At 50.8% G+C, this 13,998-nt stretch overlaps 1 protein-coding gene across 7 annotated transcripts in view; it reads right to left on the bottom strand.

The window, feature by feature from the left end:
• The window catches only part of DCLK1 (doublecortin like kinase 1), a 321,432-nt gene that overhangs the window by 44,919 nt on the left and 262,515 nt on the right, over window positions 1-13,998 (bottom strand). For 6 of the 7 annotated variants that reach the window (XM_037800056.1, XM_037800057.1, XM_037800058.1 and 3 more), the window contains 3 exons: window positions 10,570-10,627; window positions 9,949-10,068; window positions 6,197-6,343 (listed from right to left, as the gene is read on the bottom strand). In XM_037800056.1, coding sequence (XP_037655984.1) covers window positions 6,197-6,343; window positions 9,949-10,068; window positions 10,570-10,627 — 325 coding nt within the window. The remainder of the gene's footprint in view (window positions 1-6,196; window positions 6,344-9,948; window positions 10,069-10,569; window positions 10,628-13,998) is intronic. The other variant, XM_037800059.1, reaches the window with a different exon arrangement.

Here is a 13,998-nt window from a genome sequence, read left to right as displayed (position 1 = left end):
CTTCGTACAGCCACCGTCCTCAGTGTGGGAGAGAGGCTGCTTTTCTTGCAGTTTCACTCAATTTTCATCCAAATTCGGAGAGCAGAATTTTTTTCTAAACACACGTGAGAGATGATCAAGCCGTTCCCGCTTGCACACTTCCCATGACTTCAAGCTGCCATTCTGTGTCAATCAGGTCTAAGGGGAGTCTTTTCTTACATTTAACCCAAATTGCTCATCCATTAATGCCCCCCCCCTTTAGTTTTCGTTCCGTGCTCTCGAATTCCGCGCAGAAAGGTTCTCCTGCCTTCCTTTCGGCAGCTTCTCATGCAGCTGATGAAAGCCACCGGCTCCACTCCCTCCGTCCCTTCTCTGGGCTCAGGCCCCCGACAAGACGGGTGAGGCTGACCCCTGGGGTTTATGTGGTGTGGTCGAGGCAGAGAAACCACTGAGGACGACACATGCTTTCAGTTGAAGAATTGTAAGGCTGCACTAGGATGTGTGGCATCACGTCACACTGCCACACACGGACCTGAGGGTCAGCAAACAGCCTTCGCCCTGCTGTCAGGCCATTTACTCGTTACTGTCTCTCTGTAGTGAGCATTAAACACCCACGCCCAGAACACTTTCTCCACAGGGATTTTCGTTTATCTCTTGTTAAGTTTCATCTTCCTGATTTTGGACGTTTTTGGAGCCCCAAAGCTCCTTCTGAGTCCCAATTCTGGCCCCTGGTATAATGCGTCTCGTCTTGAGCCACTGCCGATGCTGATGAGGGCGGGGGGGCAGACCTGGGTCAGGGGCTGCCCCCTCCGCTGGGTGCTCCCAACCTGCCGACCCCATCACAGAGCCGCGGGCTGACTGCAGGTGCACCAGCAGGTGCATGCCCCACCTCCCGACGTGGAGCACCGTGGCACCCCGGAACCCAGCCCACTCGGAATGAGGACGAGGCAGTTGGAAACCCGTTCTGTGAGTGAGACATTGGTCTGAACCGGAAGCCAAGAGCTGGTGGCACAGCTGGGTGAACGGAAGCGCGTACTGCTCCCTACGATCCGATGAGTGACAGCGGGGCAGGCGCACTTGCCCGCTCAGGTGGGCACCTGGGAGCCAGCCGAGCGCCTGGGCAGGGAGCAGCTCAACACCCACGTCCACCCCCGAGGCCGTTTCTCGGAGGAGCTGCTTTCTCCAAAGGGTACTGGGACACAAGGGACACATAAAAACGTTTATATCTCAAGGAAATCACTCTGTGTTTAATTCTGGAATCCAATAGAAACTAGCGGTGTGAGTTACGTTCTTGCAGGAGGTGGCTTTAATTCGCTGGAGGAGGCAGGGGCTGTGCCCACGTTTCCGAGGCCCGCCCAGCTCCCGGGAGAACGCAGCGAGGGGCACCCGCGCCCTCTGGTGGCCATGTGCATGAATTGCAGGCGTCTGCCCTGGGCTGCTTTCTGTTTGCTTCTGTTTTTGTTTTAAAGCAAAAGATTCGTTTTCCCATATATGATCCTGGCACATAGGGTGCGGCAGATATCTACAGACACATCCACGATGCCACAGGCCCAAGTGCAGCGGGACAAACGCTTACTTCTTCCCAGCCAGGCAGGTTCGTCCTGAGGACCTCAAGTCCTTCCGCAGGAGGCTGTGGCTCCGACTCTCACGGTGAACATCCTCTCTCCTGAAGCAGCGCCACCTGCCCCCCTCACCTGCTCCACTGCCACCCACCTGCTCGCTCATCCACCCCATCACCAAATGCCACACTAGACAGCTGAATCTTGAAAAAATCACAAAAGAATCACCATCATAACTAACTGGGGGGAAACCCTTGCTAACAACACAATAATAAAAATTTATATTGGGTCAATGCCCAGTTTGCACCAGAATGTGGCCAGAAACATGACTGTCAATCAAATCATATTTTCTTGCTAAAATACTTCAACCTGACCAAATGCTTATTCCTTGTCAAATATTTAGAGTTAAATAACTTGCACATACGATCAATGTGGGGCCTTCAGATCAAGTTTCAATATTTTTATATTGTTCTATAAAAATTAAAAAGTTCCATATATAGAATTATACTACACAAAATGAAATCTACAGCCAAAGTAGACATTAATCAATGACACTTTGCTAGCTAAATATTAATCAAACATTCAGTTGGCAAAAACTTGCTATCAGGCTAACAATTTGGAAATTGTTTCTGAGGTCTCTTAATAAAACAGTAAATCAAAGTGTGAAGTGATGTCTTTTTAATTTATTCAGTAAGTTTCTCTCTGGTAAGCTAATGGATTCAAAATCTTCACATCCTAAAATAACTACTTTGCTTCCAATATGTAGTTATTTTAGGATATTTGTTTTTCTTATTCCTTTGTTTTGTTTGAAATGACTTTTTTTAAATTTTTTGATAAAGTTTAAAAAAATCTTCACATTAACTTTATCACAGCATTTTTCAAAAGTAGTCTATAGTTCTACACTTTGCCATAAGATGGCAAACCCATTCACGGGTAAATAGAAAAATTTTTAAACAATTTCAGAAAGAGATGAAAGATGATTTTTATTATATGCAGTTTTACTGTTAAGCAGTGTTAATTTTAGAGTTGATAATTTAATATTTATTGCAAGTAAAGGAGGAATAAAAAGGAGGAAGTGAACTAGCAGATGTATGTCATCTCTTTATCTTATAAAATCCCCATTAAAGATGATGGATTTGAGGCCCAAAGGAGTCAAGTAACTTGTTCAAGGTCACCAGACTGGCTGGTGGAGGAGCAAAGCGCTGGTCTGAACTGTCATCCGTCCGACCGTAAGTCCTGAGCGCATGGATGTGTGCCTCCCAGACGGTTTTCTGTCATTTCCACGTGAAGTCCAACAAAATGTGAAATCAACAGGTCTTAACCGCAATTAGTGACGTCACCGTAATGTTGTTCAACTTATTCTCTTCTTCTACCGATCCCACCCTGTCATAGACGTATCCTGCAAAATTCACCAACCCCTGCCACGTTGCTCTCCCAAATATAAAGAAATATAATGGAGTTGAATTTCTTTAGATTTTCATACAGACAGTTTAAGCATATGTTATGAATGACTGCAGTGGAATACAGTTCATGTTCTGGAATTAGAAAAGAAAGGAAAAAGGAAGGAACGGGATTTTTTTCTTTTAAGAATAATTTAAAGTAAAATATGCTCAAAAGAGCAAACGCCTTATGCAGTATCCTGCAAATTGCAATTTCAATAAAAGTACAGTGCTATGCCCTGAATTGTAAGGCCTATCTCTAAACTTTGAGATGCTGATCCCCTAGCGTATAACCTGATTGGTCTCTGGAACAGTGCATATCTCTGAGACACCTGAAACTCAGAGCTAGAGCTCGGCAGATACGAATGTCAGTATTAGTGCATACAGCCACTGTCAAAAAAAAAAAAAAAAAAAAAAAGCTGAAAAAGAGCGCAGACTTCAATTAGTGATATGAATGAAGCAGGTCTGGTTTTCTAAACAGTACAACTCTACAGTCGATTTGTTCAAACACCACAATTGCATGGAACTTTGAATAGGAAGTGAGATACGGTAGGTTAGTATAGGCTGGAGTGAAATAGTGACACATCCTAGAGTAATTTGGGCTGTAAATAAAAAATATATTTACAGCCTCCACCTCCCCAGCCCTGAGGATCTGGGGGAAGGTGCAGATGTGTTGGACATCCTCACCTGGACTGGTGTTGATGTTGTCACAAACACTGGGACTGGCGGTTTGATGTGCTGAGCCCTCGAGCATGGGACTTGCCCTTATGAAGCTCATTACCACAAAGGAGAGTCTAAAGTTGTATGTAATGGTGCCTAAGAGTCTCCCCCTGAGTACCTCTTTGTTGCTCAGATGTGGCCCTCTCTCTAACTGAGCCATCTCGACAGGTGAACTTGCTGCCCTCCCCGCTACGTGCAACCCACGGGGTGTAAATCTCCCTGGCAATGCAGAATATGACTCCTGGGGATGAATGTGGACCCGGAATCGTGGGACTGAGAGTATCTTCTTGACCAAAAGGGGGATGAAAAATGAGACGAAATAGTTTCAGTGGCTGAGAGATTTCAAATGGAGTCGAGAGGTCACTCTGGTGGACATTCTTATGCACTATGTAAATAACACCTCTTAGGCTTTAATGTATTGGAATAGCTAGAAGTAAAAACCTGAAACTACCAAACTCCAACCCAGCAGTCTGGACTCCTGAAGACAATTATATGATAATGTAGATTACAAGGGGTGACAGTGTGATTGTGAAGACCCTGTGGATCACACCCCCTTTATCTAGTGTATGGATGAATGGAGGAATGGGGATAAAAACTAAAGGACAAATAGAGTGGGATGGGGGGATGATTTGGGTGTTCTTTTTTCACTTTTATTTTTTATTCTTGTTCTGGTTCTTTCTGATGTAAGGAAAATGTTCAGAGATAGATTGTGGTGATGAACACATAACTGTGTTATCATACTGTGGACAGTGGATTGTATATCATGGATGATTGTATGGTGTGTGAATGTATTTCAATAAAACTGAATTTAATAAAAAAAAAAAGAAAAAAAAAGGAAAAAAAGGGAAAAAAAGGGGGGAAAAGTACACTGCTATGTAATTATCTACAGCATTTACAGAAATAGCTAAGGCTCTGGTGAGGAGAGAGTGAGTAGCGGGTTCACAAATCAACTGCGGAAGGGGGAAGGGAAGCAGAACATTAATTTTCAGTCACCGAATTTTTGGAGCTTGGAGAAGTTTTTGAACAAAGGCCCTGCTGTAAGTCAGTTCCTGCGAGACGGTCCTACATAATTCAGGATACGGGATAATGAGTGCAGACGAGGGAACTGGATGCAGTTAATGGAGGAGAGGGGGTGCAGGCCGCTGCCGGATGTGGAATTTGGGGTAATTAAGTCAGAGCGCAGCCATGACCTCAGCTGCCTTCATTAGCTGGTGGCTGCAAGATGACTAATCGCCCGGGTGTTTCCGGAATGGCTCTCTCCTGCTTGAACATCCACTCGGTGGAGGCCTGTATCTCGCGGTCCCCTGGCATGGCACAGGCACACAGCGAGTACCCCAAACCCCCTCCCCCCTAATCCGTAGTGGTTAAGAGCTTGCAATAGGTCAGAACTGAGTTGGGGCCTTGGCTCTCCCACTTATTTAACCTCGGCGAGTCATTTGACTTCTAAGCACCCCGGTTTCCTGATCTGCGAAGCGGGGCAGCGACAGCGTGCACCCCACAGGGTCGTTGTGAAAGCCGAGCGCACAGCTGGCCCCCGACAGCACCAGCTACCAGCCGCCACGACCTGTGAGGCCGCACTTGGGTTTCGCGTCTGCTCTTGAACTCGTCTCTGCATCTGCAGCCCTGGGCGAGCTCTGTTCAATGCCTGTTTCCAGGCCCTTCAGCAGGTTCTGGTTTGGTGGGGCTGTGGCGAGGCCCAGAAACAGGCATTTCTAGGAGGCGTCTGGGCCTGACGCCGAAGCAGGGAGCCCCGGGCCCACACGCGGAGAAGCCGTGCGTAAGAAGGAGCCTCGACGCCCGAGTTTCTGAAGACACGTGGTGCTCGGGAGGGATAATGGAAGCAAGAAAACGAACATCTTTGGGGGAGACGTCGAGGCAGTTTCATGAGAATTCCAGCCTGGAGAACCGGCAAAATGTATGTGGCAGCCGTTTTTACCAACGAGGGCCCCAGGCCCCGCTCTCAGCCTCGAGTCTTTCCTGCACTGCCCCCTTAGCGAACGAGCTGGGAGAGGAGCCCCTTTCACCCGCGTGGGGAGGCTCCGGGTTTCCCACAGGTAATGGGGTTCGGGAAACGCAGGGCAAGGAGCTCTGAACAGAGTCTCTCATTTTAAAAAAATCACTCTTCACTTCATGCTTAGGGGACGTTATATTTAAAATCCAGTGTGATTCATTTGTCTTAGATTTCAGACCATACTACTGAGACGTAAAGTCTAAAATGGATCCCTTTGATTCCCAAGTAAAAACCTGCCAACGTAAAAACGCCGTAGGTAAGTACTACAGGTGGAAAGATGTCTCCTCAGGCCCTGCCCGGGCCCCGGGTGTGGGTTCCAGCTCCAGGATCCTGCCTTCTATTTCCCACCCTGGCCTGGTTGGTGTTTGCTAGGAATTCAGGTGGAAATGTGTCTTTAAGATCAAATAAAAAAGAAAAGAAAGAAAAGAGTCTGGACAGTAAGAATGAAATGCCACCACCCGTTGGCGAGTGTCCAGGGCGCCTCTTACCAGCAGGTTCTCGGGCTTGATGTCGCGGTGCACGATGTTGAGGCTGTGCAGGTACTTGATGGCGCTCGCGAGGTTGTAGAGCATCCCGCTGGCGTCCCGCTCGGTGTACTTGTTGGTGGAAGTGATGGCGTCGAAGAGGTCTCCTCCCTGAGGAGAGAACGGCGGGCGAAGCCGCAGGTGAGCTGGGCCCGGGGTGCCACCCAGAGGCCACCTAAGGGCCCCCCACTGCCCTCTCCCAGCCCCCGAGGCTCTAAGGGGAGCTCTCCCCCTTCCCCAGAATGGGGGTCCCTGAAGGCTGAGTGGGGTCACCAGGCCGAGATCCTGGGACCCACGTCCACGCCCGGCAGTGCCCCAGGCCTCAGGCCCCCGAGCTCACACCCACAATCCTCAATGTCCCAATAGGAGACGCGAGACGCACTGCAGACGGCTCGCCTCACAGAAAGTCCTGCTGCCTGGCAAAATTATCAAGACATGGGCAAAAAATGGAACAACCAAGGCCCTCCATTCTGGCTGTAGCTCTGCTGGAAGGCGTGTAGTAGCTTCTTTTTCAATAAAACATGCTTCTTTGTAAGGACAAAGAAAAGGACCCGAGACTGCCATCCCAAAGAGGAGAGAGAGGGAGGAGGAGAAACGTCAGAGTGGGGGTTCAAGTGCGGGGGCAAGCGGATGCTGTTGGGCCTGTCGTGGCTCCATCTACCGGAACCCTGAACCCCATCAGAGCGGCTCTGAGCTCCCCACCGCTCCGCAGGCCCCCACACCCAGCCCTGTCGGCGCCACTTTTCTCTATTAATAGCAGAAGCAAAACCCAGCAGAGGGCCCACCTCCCAGCTCCCTGCCTGGCTTGGAGGACCCCTTGTCCGCTCAGCCTCCCACCGGCCGCTCAAGCTCAGCACTTCCCAAACTAAATGCATTTTTTCCCTTCAAAACAAACACTTCCTCTCAACCTCCTGCTTCTCTCAAAGGCAAGGCCGTGAGACGTGGTGATGCTGGTTGCTTCCTGCTGCCCCAAAAGGCAGGATTTTCACTGTGGCCTGCAAGGGAAGGCAACAGGGACTGTGTGTCCGTGTGTGTGCATGTCCGTGTGTCCATGTGTGTTAGCATGCATGCATGTGTGCATGGCTGTGTGTGTTCATATGTATATAACTGTGTGCAGCTGTGTGTGTGCATGGCTGTGTGTGTGCATGGCTGTGTGTGTTAGCATGTGTGTGCATGACTGTGTGTGTGGCTGTGTGTGCATGTCCATGTGTCCATGTGCAAGTGTGTGTTAGTGTGCATGTGTGGTGTGAATGTCTGTGTGTGTCTGCTCTCTCATGCCAGGCTGTGCGTGCTTGCTCATGCAGGGCTGTATGTGTGTGTGGCTGTGTGTGTTTCTGGGTGTGCATGGCTGTTATGTGGCTGTGTGTGCCTGTCTGTGCACACCCACGTCTGTCGTGTGTCTGCATGCATGTGAGGGTGTGGCTGGCTGTGGGGACTCTGTGAATCTTCCCCTTTGTCCTGGTCACCCGTGTCCAGACACCCTGGGCCTCCTCCTCGCCCCTGCCATCGGCCGTCCTCACGTGGGCTCACGTCCGTCTCTTCTGCTCCATCTGGCTCTACCTCTGCGGGAAGGTCTCGTTCCATCACCCCTGCACGCAGGCCGCAACCTGCAGGATTCCCGGGATCACTTTATCCAGAATGTTCTGACTCTGGGCACGACCTCCCCACACTCGTGGTGATTATTTGCTTTTGCTTTTTAAGAAACCACCATTCCTTCCCCACGCCTAGAGGAAAGGCTCTCCGTGTCCTGTCCCTGTCTTCCTCCAGCTCTCCCCATCTCGCCTCCTGGAGCAGTTTGCTCTCTGCCCCGGCTTTCCTCCTGGGAGGCCACAACAGGCCAAGACCTCGTTAAGCCCCTTCCTGGAGCGTCCTGCCACTTCCCGCTGCCTTTCCAAAGCTGCCCTGACGCAGGGGGGCCTCCGGGCCTTCTCCTCCCCCGGAGGCCGGGGCAGTTCCGGCAGCCAGAGGAAAACCCTGCCCTAAACAGCCTTGCAGTTCCACTCTTCGTAACTGCTGCCTCACCGCTCCAGGGATACAGCCTTGCTTGCCCGACAGCTCCGGCACGCTCCGGCACGGCCCTGGCTAAATTTCTCGGGGCGAAGGTTACGGGAGCCTCTCGAGCCGAGTCTGGGGTTCACTTCCCTTCCTGGTCCTCACAGCCACTCTGCGCAGACGGAAGGCAGGGGCGCGATCTGGAGGCCCCGAGCCGGCCTGGACGGACACCCAGGCCTTGTTAGGGCGTCTCTGTCACCCAGGGAACTGGCAGCGGTCATTCAGGGAGCCGAGGGCCTCCAAGCTGAACTCGGCTGGTCGCCTGACGGTCGGCCAAAATCTCCACAAAACATACCTGGAACTCTGGAGCCCTTTTCTCTTTCATTTCTCATCTTCAAATTTATTTTATCTTGGTTTGAAAAATCAGCCAATAACAGGGGCTAATCCATTTTTAACAGCTCGCTGAGAGGCAACAGGGATGGTTTGAAGTTTTTCGTCTAAAAACTAATGATGTAAAAATACTTCCCTGGAGTAGCAAGAGTGCAATTTACCATGTTGGTTAAATGAGAATTTGGTAATAAAAGTGCCAAGATGAAAGTCTTCTGAATAAATGAAATCAGTGTTTCTTTACCTGCCTCATCCTTGTGTTACTACAAACAAACAAGCCCCCATCCTGCCTAAAGAAACAGACGCTAACTTCAAGTACCAAAAACAGGCTTCCTCTATAAACACCAATGACCACCAAGTAAAAAGAAAACACCAGCAGAGCTCAAGTAAAGCAGCTCTGAAAAATGACAGCATTTTTAATACAGTAACAGATTTTGTTTACTAAATGGTATCACTGTGGTAAATTAAGAAAACACCACCACAGCCGACTGAGCTGAGTCCCATTGGCCCAGTGTGGTTCTAAACACCCTCTGGGGCCCCAAAGTACCCCAGCTGTGCCCCCAGTTGATGCAAAAGATGGTGCCACGAAGCTGTCACATCTAACCACTAAAGTAGAAATTACTTCAACCTTCAGTGAGATGAAAATAACAGAAAAGGCTCAAGAAAAATACAACTGCCCCCAAATCAAACCTTCCCTTTTTCTGAACTCTGAAAAATTACACACAGTGGAGTTTTTGAAAGACAGATGAGGCACCTTTCACCCAGTGTCAACAATCATCAGCGTTTGGCCATTCCTATCTTCTACGTTTTCACAGAATAAAAATGTGATTTCGTGTCACGGGACGAGATGGGCGCCTTCTCTGAAAGGCTGGGGCTTCTCATGTTTGCTGGGCTGGTGCTATTTTTCTATTACCTCAGGGACTAAAAGTTTAAAGCTTGTTTTTACAGGAATGGCTGAGACCTCTGGATGCAGTTCATGGGAATAGTAACCGCAGCAATCGAGCAGCACCTCACGTCTCCTGCGTCACCGCCTGGTGGAAATGCTTTCTGGGAAGCCTCTCTCAGCAGCCACAGCAACGCCGAGAGGCAGCTCCTGCGACTGTTCCCATCTGACACGTGAGGGCACGGAGGCACGGCGAGGCCACACGGGCGCTCAGGGGCCCCTCGGGGCGGCTGGGACTGGAGCCTGGCAGCACAGTCCCGTGTTTGTCTGCCCGGCTTCTGTGCCCACGTCTGGAGACGGGACACCACACCGTGGTGGCAGGAATTAAAGAGCTCCGGGACAGAGGAAAGTGGGGTGCCTTACAGCGAGGGTGAGGCCTCTTCCAAATACCCACCTTTACTAATTCCATGACAAGATACAGCTCAGTTGGCACATCCATCTCCTCAATCAGAAGAACAATATTGGGGTGCTTCACTCTTCTTAAAATAGACACCTCGTTCTGGATCATGTGCTCCTGGGCACGGGAAAATGACCGTAATCAATAGGCATATCCGACCATACGGGGAACTCACCCGAATGAGCAAAACTAGCCTAAGTGAGGATCAGGTGAAATGTTCTTGCGTAAAATGTAGTGAATATATTTTAGATTCTGATACTGAGATAGCCTAGGACTTCCAAAAGATTTTGAAGGTCCTTGGATGATGTTTGCAAATCACCTGTCGACATGGCGGTAACTTCCTAATGAAGGACGGACTGAAACCAAGATCACGAAAGCACGGGAAGAAGCAGACAGACAAGGATAAGGGGCAGGAACAATGTCCAACCATCCCAACTAGCTCTCACTCCAGGAATATCTATAGAGCAAAGTGGTGCTGTCATGTAAGTGTACGTGACATTCCATCAAAATGCAACTCTTGGGATGAACTTACATTTATATCATGTTTATCTGGGAGCTTATCTTTGTATTTCTATCCCCCAAATACTACATTTTCATAAGCATAAACTTTATACATACTTTGCCTCGACATTTGCTTTTCTTGATAATTTTCAGTGCATACTCTCTAGCAGTTGACCTGCAAAGAGAAAGGATTTTGTTTTTTAAAACGAAACTTACTTTCATGACTCTTGTATCATTTTTTGGGGGGTTGCATTCCTACCCATGGGTCTTGCATCATGATGTTCACATGTTTAAAAAAGTTTAAAACTCTTTTTTCCTTTTTAAAAGAAACATGTAGACATTTATGGGCTGACCAAGTGTGAGCACAAGCAATATGGCGGCACAGAAATCGCAAGCTGCTGACCTGGTGCACCTGTCACAGAAGCCCCTCCTGCACAGCCGGGCCAGCTCCTGCTGCTGCCCTCCCTCCCCTCTGCAGGGACGTGGGCGCTCTGCCCCCTACGCAGCGGCTCTCTGGGGGGCCCTGGAAGCGAGGTGCGCCGGGGCAGATTTCTGAATGGCTTCTGTGGTCCCACCCTCAAGACGCAACTCAGTCTTCGGCCCCGAGCGCCGCGTGCAGGGCTGAGTTCTGCTGGAGTACATGGGTCAATGCGTTCAAGGCGTACAGAAAGGGCTGCAGTCAGCCCTGACCTCATTGTCACGTGGCTCCTTGGGTCTTCGATGCTGTTGCGTTTCACGGAAAGGGCACGGAGGGGGTGACTGTGACCCATCGACGCGCCCAGGGCCACACAGCGCAGCTCAGACCAGGTCTCAGGGTCACTGGGGGCTGCGCTCCACGGAAGGCTAGGCAAACGCTGTCCCCTCCCCCGGGACCAGAGCAGGGGGCCTGGGTCTCGCGTCTGTCTCAGGTGCCAGCGCTTCCAAGCATCTGTGATTGTCAAAGGCCCCGGTGCCCACTCAATCACCGCAAACCATCACCTCTCGGCACCATTTCCACTGCCCGTGTGGCTGGAGCCAGGCCTCGGGGGCTGCCTCTGTACTTACAGATAAAAGCCAATCGGTGAATCCAAACCAACACAGCAAGAATGAGGCTGATTAAGAGCAGTGTTTTAAAATAGGGTGAAAAATCCCTAATATAAAGAATTAAAGGGGAGATTTCCTAGCTATACGATTAGCGCAAGAAAGTGACTTGCTCGGAAAGAGGAACAAATTAAAGAGTCAGATGGTAAAAATGTACTTGACAGGCATTCTAGAAATCATTTACGCCATTTACTCGAAAGAAATGCTTCTTCCAGTGCACTGCGAGGCTCCTGATCGGTGCACACTTGCGAAAAACACGCAAACATTGACTGAACTGTAATGACGGTATCTGGTGGGTAAAATGAAGAAAAAGTACTCATCTTGACGACTGTTTTCTCTGCCCTTCGTTCTCACGGGAGGAGCGGAACCCCAGCCTCCTGCAGTGACGGGGTGTCCCGGGGACCCCACACTGCCTCAGCCCTGAGAGGAGATGCCCTGAGACCCGGGGGGACCCTGACCGGCTTCGTGAGCCTGCAGGATGGAGCAGCTGTGGCGGAGAAGGGTGCACTGGCCTCCACCAAGAGCAGGGCCTGGCACCAGGGGCCCCCCAAGGCACCGGCTCCTTGGCAAGGCCGTGGGGCGGGACAGGCCAAAGCAGTCCAGAAAAGATGAAACAGAACAGGGCGCTCCTCGCTGTCTGCAGACTCCGTCCGTGTGAACTTGCACACTCGCGAGAGCTTCTTTGCACCCCCAAACCTGCACGGAGGCGCCCCCCGGTCCTCTGCCCACCTGCACCGAGTAGCAAAAACCTGAGCTCCCAGCGGAGGACGCTCGGGCCCCGTCTTCTTGTTTTGCTCTCGGATTCTAGCAGGTGTGCTTTGCACGGTGCCGCTTTTTTTTCCGCAGTCTGTGCTCTTTTTGGCGACTTTGCCGTTTAAAGTGGCCCCGGGCGTGGTGCTGCCCGGAGTTCCCGAGATCGAGACGCCGGATGCGCCTCATGGAGCAAACGCGAGGGCTGGAGAAGCTTCAGTGAGACGCGGTTACAGCGAGGGGCCCGAGTTAAACGTTGCGGGTCGGTGACTGCATCACACGTCGGCTCCAAACACAAACGTGCAGAGAACGAGGCGATGCACTGGTTGGCTGCTGAGAGGCTGCGGCCTGGGGTGCAGGAGCCAACCCCGAGGTCCTCCAGGGGCAATGGCTCAGCCTCTGCAGCCACTTTCCTGAACGCAACACAGGAATAACGAGCATCACTGGGCTTCGGCATTAGACGTGGAAAACGTGCTGGCAAACAGGCCTGTGAGAGCGTGAACTCAGAATTCCCACGCTGCGGAAGTTTCACAGCTTCTGCTGAGGGACTCCCTAAGTTTGTTCACAAATTTGAAAATATGTAAGAGGAAAACTAAGAGCTGAAGCATTTCCGAGTACTGCTTCTCATGATCACTAAAGTATGACACGGCAAATGTGAACTTGGACTGCACGAGCAACCTCACATCTGGTTTCCAGCGTTTCACTTCAGGACGGGGCTCGGCACCGCTGGCTGGACACGCTGCTGCGGCAACGGCCGGCAACCCGGGCAGGGCCAGCGAGCGGGCAGGGGGATCGTGAGGCTCCCCGAAACAAAAACAGGCTTCCCCTCACCACCTCCCAGAGGAGACGGAGGGAGGCTCCTAGCCTCTTGAGTCCCCTTGTCTGCCATTTTAGCGTCCGTTTCCCTGGCATGAGAGAGCGTAAATGGGCTGGCCTGGGAGCTGGGACTCCTGCACCCTACAGTTCAGCCAGACACGGAGCGGGACCCCCGGGAGGGAGTGGGACTGCTGTTTCCCAGGAGCCCAGCACAGGGGAAACGAGAGCAAACCGTCTGGGGTGGCCTTTGGGCTTTACCACGACAATGGGCCCCGTGGCCCCTCAACAACCTTACCTGACGGAGTGAACTCTCAAGTAAGTTCCCCCCTGCCCTATTTTATATCGGAGAGTGAGCCCCTTCGAGGGCCACCAAGGGAATATTTCAAGTTTCCTTTCTTGAACCCTGAGGGCAGAACCATAAAGTCACATAATGAAGTCCTCCCTTACTGCAAGGACATGTTTCTAGGAAAGCTGAGACATCTGGAAAACGAGTCTAAAAACAGGTGTTACTACTAAACTTATATCATAAGAATAAAAATTTAACTGCCTGCCCCGAGTTGGTAAATGAAACCATTTGGCAAGAAATGAAACCTCAGAGAGCATATCTGCCTCCCTGCACAGCCTGACCCGAGCTCTGCTGCGGCTGGGTGAATTACTCAGCGAGCACTTACAAGACGGCTCTTTCGTGGCCATGGAGGTGAACACGACACAGTCCTTGGCCCAAGGAGTCTACACACTGGAGTACTGAGGAGAACAGAACTAGACAACTGGGTTGTTGGCCAAAATCAGGCCATTTGCTTGTCTGTTCCTGAAACTAGAACCTTGGCTTTTTCTGGAACATTCCATGCCCCTACAAACGCAGCAGCTGTGGAAGCGGGACAAAGACACTGTTTCTTCCTC

The sequence above is a fragment of the Choloepus didactylus genome, chromosome 12, assembly GCF_015220235.1.
Source record: "Choloepus didactylus isolate mChoDid1 chromosome 12, mChoDid1.pri, whole genome shotgun sequence".
In the NCBI taxonomy this organism is placed as follows: Eukaryota; Metazoa; Chordata; class Mammalia; order Pilosa; family Megalonychidae; genus Choloepus; species Choloepus didactylus.
The sequence above is the reverse complement of the archived record's forward strand: the minus strand, read 5'-3'. Positions and strand labels throughout refer to the sequence as shown.